Genomic DNA, 20,467 nt, shown 5'->3' with positions numbered 1-20,467 from the left:
GCAAAAATGTAGTTATCTAAATATTTAGAGACATCCTTATAAAATTTATTGAAAACAAACATGGTCATCTACAAATTTATGAGGATTTTTTATTTTTCTAATGTGGAATCTTTGACATACCATCTAAAAATATTTATGATCGAGTTCACCTTTTTCTTTTTATTAGGTTCCAATATTTGTTTTAGACCAAATATCTATTTGGATTTATAGATTTTTTTCTTTTCGAAAGAGATTTCATAGACTTGATAACATGAGAGATGGTAAAATCTCTCGAATTTATTCATCTCGTAAATAACATTTGGTAAGTACATACCTCAAAAACAAATAACAAAAAACTTAGAGTTAAAATGAGAGTAGTTTAACTGGCACGAGGCATATACTATCGAGGATGGAAGTTCGATCCCCACCCCAACACTTCCAAAATTTTTATTGTAATTATAGCTAGCTTATAACGAAAATTTATCTACCCTAAGATTTAAATGGATACAATTATGAAAGTTCAGGTTTAAATGGAAACATTTCTAAAAATTAGAGTTTAAATGGATACAATTATTGGTTTGAAATTTAAATTGATATACAACCCCTAAAATTTAGGGTTTAAATTGATATACAACCTTAAAATTTAGGGTTTAAATTGATACCATTGTTAATTTAAGATTTAAATTGATAGATCAATATATAAATTGATATTTGTCCTAAAAATTGTGAAACCGAAATTTAAATTTGATTTTTGAAAATGGTTAGTTTTTGCTTTTTGATTGATATCCACAAGCCATATTTAAAAAAGAGACACACAAAAAAAAATTTGAAAATTCCAAAATTGTATCATGGTTTCTTATTTTATAAAAGCAAATCTAATTTTAAAATCAAGTTTTAAAGTTTAAATTCAAAGATTTTTCCCCATTTTTCCTAAAATATAAATTAATTGTATTTACCATCCTCACAAATAAAAAAAATAAAAAATAAAAATTTACCAAATACCATAAGATTTACTTAAACTCCTAATCTCCTATAAATAGCGCCCTAAGCCATAGTGCTAAGGAAACGGAGAGTCAGTCAAGAGAAAAAGCAAAGTGTAAATTTTTTTAAATTTTGTTCGTCATAATTTTATTGGGCTCAAATCTCAGGCAATTCTCCCTCTCGTCAGCCTCACTGCATCGGAGTTTAGGTAACTGATTTTTTTTTTTAATAACTTTTTTCTAATTATGATTTTTTAATCGATGACAGAAAAAAACAATAATGTCAGTAAAGTGAACCTCATTTTTTTTTTTTTTAAACTTACACTTTCATTGGCCATCAAATTATTCCTTAAATATTGAAAGTTGCAGCAACTTCAAACTTCGTAAGTGATTTTTACTATATAATTATCGATGAAATGTTTCTATGCTTATTTAATGAATATAAAATACAGGATTTTTTTATAGAAAAAGAATACTTTTGTTTAAAGCTCTACATTCTTTTATTATTATTATTGTTTCTTTTAAATGCTCTACATTTTGTTAAAGTCAGTGAGTTGGAAGGAATTTATTCTTTTATTTATCTATTGTTAATTTTGAGGAAATTGATCGTAGACGCACCTTAAAAAAAAAAAAAAAATGAAAACATTTATTATTCTAACAAATGGACGAAAAGGGGAGTTTAAATTTTATCGGAACATTCTTAAAAAAAAAAAAAGAAAAAAAAAATTGTAGATTGACATATATTTTTCTTTTCATAAAATTAGGGTTTAAATTCTCCATCTTTTATTATTAAAAAATTCAAATATAATCTTGATTTTAATACTGTTATTTCTAAATTAATTTAGTCTTTATTAATTAAAATATTAAAATATATTCACTTAAAAATTTATTTACTTTATACATTTTGTTGTCTTTTAACCCTTTTTTTTTTTTAAAAAAAAAACGATTAGATTTAAGAGTTGGTAAATTAAAAGCTTAAAATTAAACAAAATCCAAATAAATGATATTTTAATTAAGTAAATACTACTAATAAGTAGGAAAATATGGTAGTGATATCTCATATATCTTTTGTAAAAGTTGTATTTAATCCAATGTTGATAACATCCACAACTTAATTTGTGATTAAAAATAAACTTAATCATTATTTCTAAAAAAAAAATAAAAATAAAAATAAAAACAACTTAACCGTTAATATACACTTTAATTTAAACTAATAAATAAATAAATGTTGTATTAAAAAAATAAAAATAAATAATGGCCATGGCTATGAATTCCAACTTTTGACGGCCATCGGCGCACGTGTTAAGTTGGGAGTTGGGAGTTGGGGTGGTGAGAGAATTCCACAGAGCACTTTTATCTGCAAAAATCGCAATGACGACTCTGTTTGTGTTTTCCCACTCTCCGCTGCGCTTGATTTTCAAACCAAAGGTCGTACCGAAATCATCTCATCCGTTCACTGCTTATTCTTTTACTAATTTCACAATTTGCAGGTCTCAATTCCGTCGCTGTTTCACACCATCAGTCGCCCTCATGGACGGTAATTCGTTTCTCCCGATTCAAATGGATCTTTTGATTCATCATTTTATGCCATGCTGATGATATCTGGATGGAGAAGAAACGCCTCTCTGTTTTTGAAATTGTTGGCGTAAAAATTTGATTGCATGCTAGGTGTTTGATTATATGACTGACTCGCTTATTTGATTGCTTGATGAATCTGTAAACGAGCAATCGCGCTTGAGAAACGCAGTGTTCCGTATGTGGTGGATCTGCGATTTTTTTATTATCGTTTTGAAATCAAGAATAGCGTACTTGTTTGGTTTTGTTTACGTAATCAAGAGTCACATATCTTTGTTTTGATCATGCATGGGTCCGATAATCAAAGATTGATCCAAAAATTACCTGTAGAAAGGGTGATTATGTTGTGTGGATAGAAGGCTCTTTGATGGATCAAGCGTTGAAAAACTTGATCTCTGATAATTTCAAGTGGAATGCATATTGCCTATGACTGAAGTTGCATTGAAATTATCACATTAGGAGTCGTATTTTTTATTATGGACACTGCATAGATGCTTTTGCCAATGTCTGATTCTTGAGGCCTCATATGTGGGTTTGAACCCGCGTGTGAATCCTTTGTGTGCAACTTTCTCTGAAAGGGAATTTGTTTGCTCTATGATCTGCCGCATTTATGTGTCTTGTTTCATCAATGATGAACGGATACTTACTGTGATGTTTGTATGAATAGCAATACAGCATTAACGTTTCATCACTATGGGTTTCGTTATAGATTCAGACAGAGGTAATTTGTGTATGTGTACAGTCCAATGTCTCGAATTACTGGGATATGTTGGGAGCATGTGGGCTTATCATCAACTAGGAAATCACTTTCTGGATTTAGAATGCTTTGCACTGGCGAAGGTGCGTGTTGGTTTTTAAGCACGTTGGAATTTGTTGAGTGGCTTTTGAAAGTGAACGTTCTTTTTTATTTATTTATGCATGAGATTTTCCTGGTTGATGACTAATCCAACCAGAGGATATCTTCTACTGTCAGGGAACCTGTAGGATCTCTTCTTATGACAGCCTCCTTACTGTCCCATGTCTAAAACATGCTGCTTGTTCTGCATGTACACCGTATTGCAATTTGTGTATGCATTGTTGCTTATGTGACATAATTGATCATTTTGTATGTGCTAGATTTGACCACTAAAAAATGTGTTCCTTGCAACTCAAATGATTTGCGACCAATGACCGAGGATGCGGCAAAACGTTTAATTCGAGAGGTATGCAATGTCCATCTCCGTTTGTTTAAACTATCATCTTATGCACTGCATTTCATTTATTCATTTGTTGTTGTTGTTGTTGTTTTTTTTTTTTTTCCGTATAGCTATCTGATTGGAACCTTGTAAATGAAGATGGTAAGCTAAAGTTGAACCGATCGCTGAAGGTGAAGAGTTTTCTTAAAGGAATGGAGTTGTTTAAACTTATAGCTGAAGTTGCAGAGGCAGAGGGTATCTTGCTTTCTATCAACCAAATATATGATGCACTCGTTTCTGTTTTCATGAATCACCACGATTCATTTAGTTGCAATATGAATTTTGCTGAGCTGTAGATCTGACTTCTATAATTCAATGCAGGCCATCACCCTGATCTTCATTTAGTTGGATGGAACAATGTAACAATTGAAATCTGGACACATGCAGTAGGTAAGATTTATTGTTTATCTAGAGCATGAAATAAAACTCCCCTAAACTTTAAACTTATACTTATTTGTTTCATTCATAATTTTAACAGCCTGTTTTGAACTGTGTAAAAGACCATTTCAACATGAAGAGGCCTTATTTCTAAACATTTTTTACTAATTCCTGTACATTGAAACAATATTCTTTAATCTGTACGAGTCTTATATTTGTAATATGGTGATTTGTGCCTTGAAAATAACGTGGACATGTGGCAAAACATTTCCGGACAGGGAATATAAAATATATCATAAAAAAATTCCAAATGCAGGATTATTTATGTCCCTTTCCCTTTTCCTTTACCCCTAAACAAAAGGCTAAAAGAGGGTTAAAAAACACCTCCATTGGCACAATATGGTACGAGGAATTAGGGAATACCTTTATATCTGGTCAAGCTAACAAGGAGTTGTGGGAACATTCAAGTCATATTGAATAATAATGGAGTTAATATAATTTTCACATGGCAAAAATGTTGGTCTGTGTAGTATTGTAAGCTATCGGGTCAAGTTTTTATCCATTGCCTCTTAAAATCTTGTCCAAGGGAAATACCTTCAAATGGCCATGGCTCGGAATCAACGTATTTTCCGTCTTCCACTACATTTTATCTCCATCTACCTTGTTTCTGCATTGCTTCCTTGCATAATTAAACTAGTTTCCTGGCTTATTTACCCCCAACTTGTTCAATTTTGTTCTTATTTAGATTTGTGTGATATTGGCTTTTGACTTAATTAGCTTTTGGGCAGGTGGACTGACTGAAAATGACTTCATTCTCGCTTCCAAGATCAGCAAGCTTGATGTTCATGACCTACTAAGCCGGAAAGTTTCTATTAGCAGTCAACATGACTGTTGAACGGGAACCATAACATTCCAACATTCGTCCAATGTTCTTGTTCATTTTCATGCATGTTGTCCTAAGTCGAGATTCCCAGGTTGTCTCTTCATACATTACGAGTCGACTCAGTTCAGTTTTGCAGTTTGAAAGATAGTTATTATCTTTGGGGTTTATTGAAGAATTGTGTTCTTTTTTCCTTTTCTTTTGTTAGTGTGGTACGGTGAGCTTTAAACCCTGTAGGTGATTTGCTGTTTTGTAGTTAGTTAGATGGAGATGATTCGTATTTTCGTGGATCCCTGATTTTATTTTTGTTTTGTGATAATCTCAACCGTTAATAATGATATTGGATTTGTCCATACCATTCTAGGTTCTGGCTGGTTTAGGTTTTTTCTTTTATATATATGTTCAAAAATTGAGTGATAACAAAGGGAGTTGTTTAGAGAACTGGAATCAAACTAATTATAAAACTTTCTTTACTATTCTAATAACATCTAGTGTGCTCTAATTGCAAGGACAAAAAATTTGCATTTCATAGAATCAGTGTTGTTCTCAGCCCATAATAAGGGTGTAACCCTACTTCCGGGTGTAGAAATGTTGGTCATCTTTGGGGGAAAAAAATGTCACAACGATAATAAAATTTGACTTTTCTGCATATTTGTTTAGTAACTTTTTCTATCTTAGATAATATTTTTTCTTGTTCTAAACTTTTCATTAAATATAATATTTATTTAAGTTAACCAATAACCAACTTTTATACTATGCAAACAACGAGGAACTAAAATTTAAAATGTTTCTATACAATAAGAGTTTACATCTAAACTTTTTATGAAATAGAGACTGAATTGAAATGACATTCAAACATATATTTAGCATATTAAAACGAGGGATCAATCTGAATGAGATTTAAAATAATATATATGTAAAATGTTAGGTCTCTTTTAATTTTAAAAGATTTCATTTTTTATTATTATACTTTAGAATTTGTTCCGAGAAGCACTCTTGAAATTTGAAATGTGGGTCTAAAAAGTATATTTTCCATCAAAATAAAGAATGAAAATTGGCATAACAATTAATATGTAATGTGATATTTATTTACTTTTGTATGAAAATTTAAGATCATTTTTATTTTTTTATTTAAGGGCAAATATCACTAAAATCTTTCACATAATCAATTTTTACACCTTAACAGTCAGGTGTAGCATTTTCTATACAAATTTTAAAGTTTAAGAGTTCGTGATATTTTGTATATTTTAATCTAAATTTTAGGTTAAATTACAAATTTAGTCCCTCAACTTGAATATTTATTAAAATTTCTAGATCTAATAAACAAAAAAGGAAAGTTTAAGGTAAGAACATAAAGTTCATTTTTTTATTAAATTAATTAATTTTTAAAATTTTAAATTTGTTATAGAAACAAAAAATTTAGCTTAACACAATTTCATGGTCTTATTATGAAATTGAAGAGCACAATACGAATATGAAAAATATAATATAATAATATTTTTATATAATAATAATAAATAAATAAAAACTAAAATTATAAAACTAGACAAAAGAAATTTTAAGTGGAATTTGGCTTGGCAAGTAAGAAGACTTACATGGGCACCAGAACACTAAGCAATGAAATCTATTTTTTATTATAATATTCATAATAGTCTCGTAATTTAACCTAAATTTTAATATATTTTTACAAATTTGGTATTTATGTAATTACAGAACCAAAAAAGAAAGATCCGAATTCAAGCTGAAGCGTTTGTTAACAGAGATCCAATGGACAGGTCTCGGGGCTTAAAAATTCGTCTCATAAACGCAAAGCTGAAGCCATTTCTCCATCTCTTGAACTCCTTTGCATTTCACACACAAATCTTTCGTTCCTCAACCCGCTCGCTTTCTTCTGCAAACCATGGTAAATTCTCCCCTTCACTTTTCCCGTATTTGAATTCCTTCAGTGATTGGTAATCTTGAACTTCTGCTCTCTGTAGCTGTTCTGTTAACTTGATCTTACGATCTTTACGTTGATTGTCACCGATTCGAACCCCAGTTCTTCCAATGCCGTTATATTTTATCTCCCATGATGCTTGATTTGGGTTTAGATGTTAGCGCAAGTTATTCTTTTGCCTTTTGTCTCGTATCAGTTATACGTGTAGTGAGTACTTTTGAGATTAAGATTATAATTGGACGAGTTAGAGCCTCAGATCGGATCTGTAACCGATCATTTTCCAGGTGAAAAATGGGTACTGTCTAACTAGTTCATGTGCATACGTTCATCTAGGCGCTAATATTTGGTTTTGGAGGTAAAATGATCCAATGTTCAGGATGCTGTTAGAAGGAACGTTGCTAATTTTTGTTTCTCTCTCAGATTATATGTTATTGTTTGTTTACATCTCGGTTTATCGGTGTAAAATTTTGAATTTCATATGAGAAATTGAATAAACTTAGATATAAGCTTGCAAATGTTGTTCTTCTATCAATGAAAGGAGAAGTTCATCTTTAGTTTTGACTTAGCGTGTTGTGTCTGTCTAACCTGGATGTTTTAACTTCATCAAATGAGAGGTGAAAATGGAATCGATACCTTCATTTGGTTGATTTTTTTTTTCTTTTTTATTGCTGATTATTGTACTTTACTTGTGTTGGGTGTTTGTTTAGTTGGAGTTGGACACTTAGACGTTCAATTGAGTATCTCTGGCCGTTCGATTTTGTTACTGGGGTTGCATGTTCATGTTGCTGAATTTAGCAATTTGTGTGGAAATTTTTTAGTGAATAATAGCTTATTTAATTGAAAATGACTTTTTCTCTCTATTTAGGATTATTAATGGTTAAATGAGCTACATTTTTTTAGTTACAAATTTAATAAATTGCATTCGATAATCTGAGCCCGTTCCTTGGCTTGGGTTTTGAATCTTGATGAACGATTAGAATTTTTATTTTAGAGTGGTATCTCACTGTCGTTGGGGCATCCTAGGCCACTTATAACCAAGCCATAATTATTGCATGTTTCCTCGATGATATCATCTATTGGATGCTATAGAATACCATTATGATGCTGATATGAAAACCTCTTGTATCACTACAAAAACTTTGGATTTTCATTTGATCTGTACGTGGCTTTGGATGTAGGACTCTTGTCCTTCAATAAAAAATATTCTCCTGTTGGATTCTGAGGGGAAACGTGTGGCTGTCAAGTATTACTCTGATGAGTGGCCAACAAATAGTGCAAAGGAAACTTTTGAGAAAGCCGTGTTTAGCAAAACTCAAAAGAGCAATGCTCGAAATGAAGGTAGTCCGTTGTTTGTGGCTTTTTGCCTCACTGTTCTATAGATACGCATCACTATTTTAATTGTGTAGTTAGACATACTATTTTCCTATTGGTGATTTTGGTTGTTTCTTTTTTCCCAACATCTTAATGTTAATTTGGAACCCGTTACCTTCTTAGCACCAAGGTAACTTTAATATAGTAAATAAAAGACAAGAAAAAGTATGCACTAAGCAGTTTCTAAAAAGTCCTATACCTGTATATCCTGTTAACTCATTATCGATGGTTTATCTGCAGCGGAGATTGCGATGTTTGAAAACAATATTGTTGTTTACAAGTTTGTGCAAGATCTACATTTTTTTGTCACTGGTGGAGAATATGAGAACGAGCTTATTTTGGCAACAGTTCTTCAGGGATTCTTCGATGCTGTTGGCCTTCTCCTTAGGTCTTAGCTTTAAGTCCTAACAATTGTTTCTGTTTACTGATTATCAACTTCCTTGTGTATATACTGTACATTAGTGCAAAGTTACTGTCACAATTAATGTGTGTTTTGCTTCTTCTTTAGGGGTCACGTGGAAAAGAAGGAAGCACTTGAAAACTTGGATCTTATTTTATTGTGCCTTGATGAAATTGTTGACGGAGGGTATGGTTTAAGCTCATTGTTTATTGATCCTATTGTTCTGTTTAGTTTTCTTGAGGTTTCAAGCATATTTGTCAAAGATGTATTGTGAATAGTCTCTAATCTTGATTTTATTTAAAATTTAGAGATCTGAATACATATGTGAGGAATGATGCATACTTGAAATAATCCGTTATGGAGATACATTACAAGGTTGTTATATTTGGGTGGGATGTCAACATAATTCCTAGTTGTTTAATGTAGTAGCAAATATTAAAAAAATTCGTTGTTGTTTTATAGACCATGGAGGTAAGCCTAGTACTTTATCAAGAGGCACAACATCCCTCCGTGGGTAGGATATTTATTAGTAATGAAATGAAAAACCTCCCTCCATGAATACGATATGTACATAGCAATGAGTTCAAACAATATTAACACTAAAATAAATTTATCTATGCAGCTGTGATCAATTTTTAATTTCCAGAATTTTACAGCATGTTAGTATAGCTGTTCTAACAATTCCCTTTAGTGCGTTATCTTGTCCTTGGCTCCTTCAATAAGATGGGAATTCACAGAAGTGAGATCTATTGCGATGATATGGAAACCAAGTTTCTGTTAGGAAGTCTATCGTTAGTTCTATTCTAGTTCTGTTCAGACATCTCAGTATTTGGAAACATCATTATGATTTCCAACATTTATGCTTTCTACTTGACCAAAATAATCCTCTTCTTCTGCAGCGTCATCCAATGATTAACCCTCGTTCCCTTGCCAAGGAACATGTTTGTTTGAGTATTTTTATGCAGAAGTGGGAAAAAAAATGCCTATGTCAGTAACACAACCAGAGCGTGCTTACATACATCTGAGAATATTTTTAGTGATGATTACAATTTTAGTAACCTCTATTAAAGATAAGAGGTTTGAATGCCTGTCTACCCTTTCTTGGACTCATAAAAGAGTTGAGTATAATTGTCAAAAGTAATAATGATAATGGCTCATTTGAGAACTGACATGATTCTTTCTGAAATTTGAAAGAATGACTACTACAATTTAAATTTATGTCCACTACATGAGCTAGCTAATATTGGATCAAGTGTTTCAGGAGAGCTTCATGCAATGCATGCACTATCATGCTAAGGCGTGAGAGGAGAAAAAACATAGTTTATGTAGATTCCCACTAGAGAGAGGGTCATAAGATATGCCTGAGTATGCCTTCGAAATCCTTCGAAATTTACACTGTGCAACTGCATATGTTTGATGTCTTATTTCATCGAAGTGCAATATCACTAGATAATTTACATGTATCGAACTGCAATTTTTGTAAACTTCTGTTTCTTTTTTCGGTTGCAAATCTTAAGGCATTCAGTTAGCTAGGGCACTAAACTGCTTTTATATTTATGCAGTATTGTTCTTGAGACCGATGGAAATGTTATTGCTGGGAAAGTTGCAACTCAAAGTATAGATTCTTCAGCTCCTTTGTCTGAGCAGGTATTATTACCTTCTTTCCTGTGGGTTGTTCTCAAAAGGAAAATTTGAACGTTGAGAATTGAAATGCTAAGGTAAATGGATCATAGACTAACTCATCTTATCCACAGACAATAAGTCAAGCACTGGCCACTGCACGTGAACATCTGACGAGATCCCTTCTTACATGATGCATACAAAATGCTAATGGGAAGGAGCAGGGAGAAATTATCTTCATGGCAGTACCATTCGGTTTGGCTAGTGATCCTATACGACACATAAACTGGTTCATTCATTTCACCTTGGAGTTACATTTTCTATTTTCATGGACAATCCCCCGCAATTGACCCATTTGAAGTTCCTGCTTTTAGTTGAACGAGGAACTTTGTCTTTTTACTTTTTTTTTCCCCTCGAGGTAGTGCTTATTGAATTGTTTTGTGTCAGATCAAGTTGGATGTTAGTGGAATATTATACACTAATTAATTTAAACAGGTGCATGCATTACCCCCTGAAGCTTCTCTGAGATGTTCTTTCGTGATTTTTCCACCATTTATTTTAGTTGAAGGAGTAGAATGAAGGTTTGAACTTTGTCGTATGTCTTTAAGATACATTTGAAAATAATTTTGAAATGATAAATAATTTGTCATATACGAACGAACAATAGTGTATCATGGATTACACTCGTCTCTTTAATCTTTACAGCTCACTCCAACACAATAGAGAAAAAACTCATGTAAATGAAGATCTGTCAAAAGGAAAACTTAGTGGTGGTTTAGAATGAATAATAAAAACAAAAAGCATCTAATTGAGGAATCCTTGATTCTAACATTTTTAAGTACATGAAGTTTAGCATCTTTTCTTTTCGTAAATCTTTCAATGCAACTTAGTATCACTCACGTTGAAGAAAGAAAGACACTGCAAAAGAATCTTTCAATGCAACTTAGTATCACTCACGTTGAAGAAAGAAAGACACTGCAAAAGCATGTTTTAGAATGACTTTAAACTTGACCAAAGTGATTGATTATTATCACTTCTACACCTTTAGGCAACTTATTTGAAAACCCTAAATTGGGGCGTTCAACACGTTAGAACGAGTCATTTATACCCAGAAAGTATCTGACGTCGAAATCTTAAATTTCATTAAAGGAAGTAAAAGGCAGACTGCAGATAATAGCAACAAGAGTTACGTTTTCAATTCTGGCTTAAACGATACGCCAGGGCTAACAATTTTACTGCAAAAAGATCAAATTAAATTAAAAACACTAAAAACGTTGTAAGAATTCAATACAAAGATAAAACTGTACTTATTTCAACGAAGAGGGTTGTCAACTATCATGATGAAGAATAAACATAATGGTATCAGTAGAAAAAGCCAAATAAGCCTTTGCCAATACTAAACCCTTGTAAAAGCTTTAAATTGATGTGAAACTAGGTAAAAACTGTAGAAAAACAATGCTTCTTCATACCATAACTACTAGAGAGAGAAAGGGACTGAAAAGAGTGTAGTTCACTAATCCAAATTAGCAGACCTCGTTAAACATAACCAGACAATGATATTGTGTAGAATACAACCTCGTGGCAACAGGGGAGTGGCCAGTCGATCTCTTCGGACCAATTAATAATATTTCATTAATAAATTAATGCCAGATCATAAAGGCACCTCTGATTGGCCACTACTATGACACACTCAGCCTATTAGTAGCTGTTTTGCCAAATCTGTTGCGACTGCTTGGGCTGTTGACCTTGAGACCCTCCCAGAGATGCGTCCCTGAGAGTTTGCTGTTGGCCATCCAGTGATATACCCGCCTGGGAATGATAAAAGTTTGGGTATCCCAGAGCCCCATATTGTTGCGAAGGCTGTTGTGCTTGTCGGAATCCACTAGATTGTTGATTCTGCCCTTGGAGGCCGTAATATGCACTAGCAGGAACGGCAGACATTGTTCGGGAACCAGGCCCATGAATCCACATCGCTGGGTTTTCATTCTGCTATAGATTGTTCAAAAATAAAACCAAAAGTTACTTAACTTACTGCTATGAAGTATCATTATACTATCATCTAGGCACTTTCACATGGAAAAGAAAGAAAAAAAAAAACCATATCCATTTCACAGCCTCGGGAAAAATAAGTGTCCCAAAATTGTATTCTCCTATCATTTTCATTATTTAACTGTGTTATCTTTTATCAGTTTCTCCTTGAACCCACGAGTATCAAAAAGTTACCTGCTGGAGGGACAGCAAATGATTACTCTCTTTGTACTGTGAACTTATAGCATCTTCATAGCCGATGGATGATCCTGCGGGTGCTGTGGGAGGATTCAGCGGGAAGTTTCCTCCAGGAATGCTAGTTGAACTTCCAAATCCGTAACCAGAAGCAATTGCAGCAGACTGAGGCAAACTGCTAACAGAAATGCTATTTTTGTACTGTGGAAGTACAGCTGCCAAAGCTTGATGGTATGTGCTGTTACCTGCAAATGCCTGTTGGAAACCAGATGGCATATATGTATAGCTCTGTGGCAAGAAAGGGTAGCCAATCATATTCGCAAAATGACCCAGAGGAAGTGTGGGCTGAGAATAAGGATGAACAGCAAGGTGTTGTGGAACAGCAGGTCCTGCTGCAACATTAGACTGTGGAGTAGGCTGAGAAGTAGTAATGCTATTTGTTCTTAGAACCTGAAAATGTAACACAATGGGTTATCAGAAGGCCCTTCTGCTTTATGCCCTTCTAGTTTGGTCAGAGAGAGAGAGAGAGAGAGAGAGAGAACGAGGGAGGGAGGGGCAAGATTGAACTGACAGAAATCTCTTGTAACTGTATTTCCCAAAATAAGATTAACAACAAACATATTGCACAATTCCATACAGTAAATTAATAGTTCCCACAAATTCCCGCATCTCATAGAACTTGGCATATCTCAGAAAGCTCACTAGTTCCAATTTAACATTATGCGAGCTTACAAATAAGTTACCATTTGGTACTACTGAAACTAGTGTGATAGTCTCCAACCCACACAACCACTAGTTTGGGTCCATGAGTCTTTAAGCCATCATTACTGATCCTAGGTGGATCAGATATCATTAATTGTCTCGTATAGAAACTATGAAGCAACACAATTCTGTAAGAGAGCCACGTAATCATACACTTTCAACTTGGGATTCTTTCTCATACAGTCGCTTGACTACTAAGAATAACCAACTATCAAGTATGAAGCAAGCAATTGGGTAGGGAATTAAAAAGCCAAGTGGTGACAAAATGTAATCAGCCCCAAGTATCACAAAACACGTCATCAAATATTATTAAACGAGAATGGAGTAATCAATTCAAGATTATATTTCATTTTTAATCACTATCTTCACAAACAGAAGCAATATGCATTTGTATTGATGGATATTATACATTTACCCGCTTTTGGTTTTGGAATCTTATTATTTTTATGTATGGATATTATGGCTTTATCTCTCTTTCGGTTCTTCATTTGTAATATCCTGGGTTTTCTCTTCCTTTTTTCTTTGGCTTCATTCTATCTATCTTTGATCTCTCTTGTATCTCTTTGGATATTTCATTCATCAATGAAACGTTTCTTATCCCCAAAAAAAAGTATTTGTATCTACGAAATCATGCAACTGATATCCACACTCTAACTAATCATGTAACAGATATAATGAACTGAGTGAATGAATAGATTAAAATAGAACGCACCTCCGGCATGGACATGGACGGGCCAGTGATGGAAGATGCAACATTGCTGTATTTTGGCACTGATTGTGTGTCAGGGAAAGGTGAATATGGAGGATCCTCCCTCACTGTCTGGGATGTGGAAGCTAACAACATATTGTTGGATAAAGTATTTGTGTAAGCTAGCTGCAAAAAGGCGGAAAACATTAATTAGGGATGAGAAGTCATCCTACCGAACAGACACTTAAAGACATGAACAAAGACAGAAATAAAAGCAAAGAGGTTGTATATGTTTGATCAGTGCCCATTACATGACACTATTTAAATACAATTAAAAGAAATGAAGATATTTCTCAGTCAGAATTTTAGTCTAGGATACCAAAACTCTAATAGAATATTACAACATTATAACGACCAGAAACATTAAAAAAGAAAAGCAATGACGGGTGATAGTGTGCTGTCCAGTAACTTCGACAAAATATATTGGTTCCATCTCATGACAGCCATTGTTTTAAAGTTCAATCCTCCCCCAGACACAGTAGACATTGTGACTGACCAAATAAGTATTGGAGAAGTACTGCTGTGACACCATTTTATGGGGAAACTAGCTTTTAGTCCAAGAGATTTTTAAAATAGGTCTGCTTGATCCCCAAGGTTTCACTTTAACCAATCCAGACCCCCAGTTTTGGAAAATAGAGTTAAAAGATTCCTATTTCCATTTGCTCCATAATTATGCATTTTGTTTATTATTTTAAATACTAACATAGAATTAAAATAAAATAAAAGTAAAAATAAAAACCCTCTCATCTTCCTCTCCCCTTCTCCAATTGTCTCGATGTAGCTCCACCACCTTCCTCCGCCTCATTGTAACTGCTGGCACCATTGCATCCACATGACTCCACTATGATTAGGGGGGCGAAATCCTGAGTTGTGAAGAGGGTGTGGGTTTGTTGCTCGTGAGGTCGAGGAGGGAGGATGAAAATCTAGAGAAAGGAAGAAGTGTTGGAGGGCGAGGGCGAGGATGAGGACAAGGGAACATTCAGGGGGGGTAAATGGTGCCCAAGAAACGGTGTGTAGAGTGAGGGAAGTCATAGAAGAAAAAACATCTCAACATAGTCCACATAATGTCAAAGAAGCTCAAGGGGAGTTTTGTCTCATATGTTGTGGGTCAGACTTCATAGGATGTTTACACAAGAGTTATATGTTGTGGGCTCTGCCATAACGATATTCATCAGATCAAAAATGAACTCAGAATGTCCAATTGCCCCACTCTTCCAGGGACGCAATCCCAATTTTCAATTTCAAAATGCTCTGTGTTTCTACTCTCTTTTTTCTATTAGTTTAATGGTTGTTTGGTGTTTTGAAAGCATGAAGTTGTTGACAAGATTGGGACCTTTTAAACTCATACTTTCCAGAACTAAGGGACAAAATTGGCCAAATTAATACCTTATGGACCAAACATACACATTCCTAAAAACTTGGAGACTAAAAGTGTATTTTCCAATTTCTATTTTAGTAAAAATATCTAAAGAGCTACTATACATGTGATTTATCAATTAACCAATACACATCACCAAATTCTCCATTTTAACAACACCTAAATTGAAGGTTCACAACATCGAAGCACACAACCACTTCACCATTTAGAGGTCCCTATGATGACCCTTCTAAGAAACCAGTTTCTTTCATGTTTTACAATGAGAGCTGGTAAGATATGTGTGTGTATAAACCTTAAAAACAGCTCTACAAACAAAAACAAAAAACTGTTCTGCTCATTTATCCAAACAAGCTGCTACATTTCTATAAGCAAATTTCAACCATGAAACTATGTCGTGCATATCCAAAGAAAATTAAATGTTCTACATTACCATTGCTCTCTCCAGGTTCTGCATTTCTGAACTATTCTGTATAAATGGAATTTCTGATTGTTGGTTGCTCTCATAACTAAATCCAGGAGAAGAGGATGGAAATGCATATAGATTAGCCTGAGCATTTTCAGAGCTCTCCTGCTTCACCTCTGCTTGCGTAGTGGGTGTTTCGTAATATGCACCACCACTAGCACTGGATCTGTGAATTAGGTTCCCATCTGAATTAGTACCATCATCCTCGTAATACTCTGAATTTCTGCAAGAAATAAGCTAATAAAATTATTACCAATAAAATAAGCTATGAGACTATAACCATTTCATTTAAGCAGAAAGATCATTTAAAAAAATGTTCAATTGGTTTGGATGTTTTCCAAATATTTTGGTTTAAAGCAGAATACACTTGAACCAAGTAAGTAGTTTCTTCAACACTTAAATAATGTTACATTGTCTTTCAAATGAAAATACCACATACTAAACAAACTCTCTACATGAAATTCATTAGAATGTGCAAAAATAATCATATACGAATTCAATTGATGATCTTTGTTTTTTTCCCCGAGAAAATGACACGTTTCCATATTTACATCATGTTGTTGACATATCCCAATTCCTGTGTCCATTTTCTTTTTTTTTTTTGACAATAAGAAATAATAGCCTCTGTGAAGAAGATACCTAGCCTCAGAGTGACCAACTGAAGAGACATCTGCTGGTGCAGAAGGCTCCTCTACATTACTATTTGGAAATGCCCCCGAACCAGAAAAGGAAGCATTGGTCCCAGATCCGAAACTTCCAAAGCTCAAATGAAAGCAATCTGGGGTGTGAAGCTGGAGGTGATGTGGAATTACTACAGAAGGATTATCCTCTTCAGGTGGTGAATCCTGATCTTCCTTCTGTACGCTTAATTGCTGAAAATTTGCAGACATTGACGAAACACCATCTTCACCTGGGAAAAATAAGTATAGAAAATTATACGTTGATATAATTTGTGAAAAAGCTGGACTGTAACTGGCTTTCATTATTAGAAAAGAGAAGAAAAAACAAGAACTGAGAAGTATCGAGGAAAAAACTAGAACCTTTGACATCACAAATTAAACGGAAGAGTAATTTACAAAATCCAAAAGATGAAAACTATCATAATTTACATAAAAATTTTGTAGACACGGTATCTCTCAAGTTTTATCATATAAGAGTTTCAAGGGCAGATATTATGGAGTCAGAAGTCAAATTTATTTCTTTCAATAAAGAACGCTTCACTCAAGTACAAAAAATATTTTAGGATAAGGCTATTTCAACCCAAAAGAAAGATGAAAATATAAATAAATGGGAGTAAACTATATACTCAAAACCAAATAAAGTCCCATCTACACAGCCAAATATTTTAAATACCTTCAACCTAAAAGCGTACAAAGATAATATCTATGACCCCATTCCACAAGCAATGAGTTTCTTTATATTCCCATAAAACATTTCAAGTTTCAACATAACTAATATTTCCAACATAAAGACAAAAAAATTGCAGTATACTACATACTCAAAACCGAATAATATCCCATCAATAGAACCAATCAACCAAATATTCAAATACCTTCAACCTAAACGTTTGCAAACAAAGATAATATCTATGATCACTTTCCACAAGCAATTCATTTCTTCAAATTCCCATAAAACATCTGAAGTTTCAACATATCTGAAATTTTCCAACATAAATCCAAATAAACTTTTGTCCACTAGAAAAATAAAAGATAAATTACAACAAGGACAGGACAGAACTCAAAGAACCTTCCAGCATACAGCAAACCAAACTCTTGAGAAGCTTTCACCATATGAATTGCTACACCTCAATCAAGGTAACATCTGCTTTATTGCATAGTGGCTCATGAAGTCCAAAAATAAAATAGCATTCACTTTTGTTTAACTTTGTCTTTTAAGCGGCAAAGAAAGACATCTATCTTGAAAAAATGAGGTTTATGAAAAACTACACAGGTAGAACTCGAGGAATCTCAACAACAATTAGAATAAGGTACAACACAGGAAGAACAAAAAGAAAAATTAACAAGAAACTACCTAATAATGGCTTCTTAATCAGAAAAAGAATTCTTTTATAAGAATCAGACAGAAATTTGACAACCTTCTTTCACAAAAATGGAATTTAAAGTTAAGAACAGTTTTAAAATAAAGGGAAAGAAAGTTCTAATCGATAAACCACCCACTGTAACATCTGCCGAGATTTAATTTTAACCATTTTAAAGAACAAAATCAAAGAATATCAATAAATCATCATCATATTAAACCCAAGGACTTCAAAACTGATTTAAATGGAGACAATTTGAATGTAAACCAAAAAAACTATAAGACCAGTAGCATAATAACTACCTTCATTGTGTTCAATAGCTTGCCTGTGAGGCAAATAGGAGCTCATGTCGTCATATAAGTTACTATCTGACACAGAGGTACCCCCAGAGTTATCCTCTGGAATATTGCTACCCAATATAGAAGTATGTGCAGCATGGTTTACATCAATACTGTCGATGGAACCACTTTCAACAACCTGAACCTTGTCTTGATGTATATGCTGATTAGGACTATCCAATGATAAGTCGGCTGGACTTGAATGCAACTCCAAGACTGCAGGCGACTCTACCGTACTAGAGATACCAACAACTTGAGGAGGTTCGATTGAGGGCCATTCATCATTGAGAGATGCCTGCTGATTCATAATACCTGGTCCAGAGTGAGCTTCTGAAACTGTGGAAGCCCGATGTTGTGCTGAATGAAAATTCGGGAGTGATGGTGTAGACTGGAATGGAACACTGTTATGAGAACTTGCACTTTGAAGGGAAGTGTTTTGCACGGAGGAACTCTTGCCCTGAGGCTTTCCCATCTTAACAATGTCAGCCATTGATACTTGGCCCTGAGCACCCAACCAGGCAGATTGGAAGCCAAAAGAGGACTGTGAGGATGAGATTGCTCCATCTCCTGCACCTAATCCTGATAATTTATTTTCTGTAGCCACATTGTTGCTGCAATAGTGATTATGGGCCGTGAGACTAGTTTCAGTTCATCTAAAATATTCTTAAAACAAAATAATCCAACAGTACACAAAAGTTTCAACAAAGGTCAATAGGTCTTGTATAGTTTTAACATTAACGAGAAGCATAGATACATAGACCCCTCATCTTTGGAGTTCTCATCTTTCTAGAAATTTCACATCAAAGATAGGTTTCACAAGCCTGGAATTATGTAATTTGAATTTATTTGGCTATTAAAATAATGAGCTCGTAGCTTGCCTAGGAAAACTTACCAATAGAAAGCTCCACTATTTAATCCCAAGTTACACAAGCCTAACTCATGATAAAAAAACCTCCGAAAGATGTTTTAAAATGTTCAAAACATGCTCCATGAAGTCCTTTCAGCAGGGGTCAGAAAGAAACAAAAACTCCCTAATAAAGAAACCTCCACAAAATTATCTAAACCTCATGACGAGTGATGGATACAAGTCAGCAATGTAACAGCATTTTTCAAGACCATTTAAAACGATCCAAAAGACAGAAACTTTAATAATTAAGCACACAAGTATTCAACCTAAAAACCCCCAGTTATTACCCTTTTATGAACGCTACAGCTCTGAAATCTACATTTAGTCATATCAAAAAGGACAGGAAATGCTTTCCAGCTATTTCAAGACAAATTTCATATCTCATGAGTTGCCAATAGCCTTCAAGCATACCACAATGTAATATTTTTTCCTTTATTTGTAATATACAATTAAGATACAAAATACAATCTTTTTTCTACTAGTCTAAATTAAACATCGCATATGAAAAAACTGAATAGTGATGAAATACAAGAATCAAGGAGAGTAAAAAAATCCAACAAAGAGAAACTTCACATGGCTCAACTAATTGGAAAATAATAATTTACTTATTTTAAACATAACTAGCAAAGAGCTCATCAATCCAATATCAATAAATAAAGTTCAATAATAGTAATGGATTGCACAGTAGTCATTAATTCACCATTGACAAGTACAATGCAATCTTATAACATTTAACCTGTGAGATGGAAATTGGTAGAATGAGTGATTTCCCGATTGACCAGATGCAGAAGATGAACCAGCGTGATCACTAGCTCCATTTTCTTTTTTGTACACAGGTTTACTGTGAAACAGACCAGTTTCTAAAAAATACAAAAAGTAAGTCGACATTGTGTGAAATCATATGAAATTTACAAAACTCCATAGCATCATTAACATACCACTAGAACCAAACTGATTCAAGCTACTGCGTCCGGCATAACGATCTGTACCACCTTTACTCGTACGACTGGAAGGGATATTAGGACCACGAGATCGGGGATCAATCGGATCCTTATTCTGAAAAAGCAAGAGAAAGAGAAAATGGTAATCAACAGTGAGAACACAAATCAAGATCAATTATATGTTGTGCGAGACAGGTTAGCTACTAGAGCCAGATAACTAAACCAGCAAAATTGCAACATCTGGATGACATAATAAAAACTTTTAGAACAAATATCCGCATTCCTCTCACATACGCACCTCTTTTTTCTTTTCTC

General features: G+C 33.9%; 3 protein-coding genes across 5 annotated transcripts in view; 2 read left to right on the top strand and 1 right to left on the bottom strand.

Annotated features, from left to right (window-relative positions):
* The first annotated feature begins 1,062 nt into the window (after positions 1-1,062).
* Positions 1,063-5,380, top strand: LOC150034826 (pterin-4-alpha-carbinolamine dehydratase 2, mitochondrial-like). Of its 3 annotated transcripts, none has more exons than XM_090315798.1 (7): positions 1,063-1,168; positions 2,450-2,496; positions 3,277-3,374; positions 3,651-3,736; positions 3,841-3,964; positions 4,091-4,159; positions 4,936-5,380. In XM_090315798.1, the coding sequence occupies exons 3-7, from the start codon at positions 3,281-3,283 to the stop codon at positions 5,040-5,042; spliced, it is 480 nt and encodes a 159-aa protein (XP_090171924.1). In that variant the 5' UTR covers positions 1,063-1,168; positions 2,450-2,496; positions 3,277-3,280; the 3' UTR covers positions 5,043-5,380. The 3 variants fall into 3 exon arrangements, with proteins under 3 accessions (XP_090171924.1, XP_090171922.1, XP_090171923.1); XM_090315796.1 differs by lacking the exon at positions 1,063-1,168 and adding an exon at positions 2,234-2,387; XM_090315797.1 differs by lacking the exons at positions 1,063-1,168; positions 3,277-3,374 and having other exon boundaries at positions 2,240-2,496.
* A 1,374-nt stretch (positions 5,381-6,754) lies between these two features.
* LOC120074731 (coatomer subunit zeta-2-like) lies at positions 6,755-10,870 on the top strand. The gene is made up of 6 exons (XM_039027951.2): positions 6,755-6,930; positions 8,142-8,301; positions 8,575-8,722; positions 8,843-8,920; positions 10,297-10,381; positions 10,489-10,870. Exons 1-6 carry the CDS (start codon positions 6,928-6,930, stop codon positions 10,546-10,548), a joined length of 534 nt encoding a protein of 177 aa, XP_038883879.1. The 5' UTR covers positions 6,755-6,927; the 3' UTR covers positions 10,549-10,870.
* Positions 10,871-11,797: 927 nt separating this feature from the next.
* The window catches only part of LOC150034825 (uncharacterized), a 17,235-nt gene continuing 8,565 nt past the window's right edge, over positions 11,798-20,467 (bottom strand). The window contains exons 2-10 of the mRNA XM_090315638.1: positions 20,451-20,464; positions 20,150-20,267; positions 19,948-20,071; positions 18,269-18,915; positions 16,568-16,838; positions 15,896-16,151; positions 14,052-14,213; positions 12,578-13,027; positions 11,798-12,343 (exon numbers count right to left, since the gene is read on the bottom strand). Of these exons, the coding sequence (XP_090171764.1) occupies positions 12,053-12,343; positions 12,578-13,027; positions 14,052-14,213; positions 15,896-16,151; positions 16,568-16,838; positions 18,269-18,915; positions 19,948-20,071; positions 20,150-20,267; positions 20,451-20,464 (2,333 nt within the window). The 3' untranslated portion in view covers positions 11,798-12,052. The remainder of the gene's footprint in view (positions 12,344-12,577; positions 13,028-14,051; positions 14,214-15,895; positions 16,152-16,567; positions 16,839-18,268; positions 18,916-19,947; positions 20,072-20,149; positions 20,268-20,450; positions 20,465-20,467) is intronic.

This window comes from Benincasa hispida, chromosome 7, assembly GCF_027475165.1.
Source record: "Benincasa hispida cultivar pf3 chromosome 7, pf3_genome.v1.1, whole genome shotgun sequence".
Lineage (NCBI taxonomy): Eukaryota > Viridiplantae > Streptophyta > Magnoliopsida > Cucurbitales > Cucurbitaceae > Benincasa > Benincasa hispida.
This window is presented reverse-complemented; position numbering and strand designations above follow the sequence as displayed.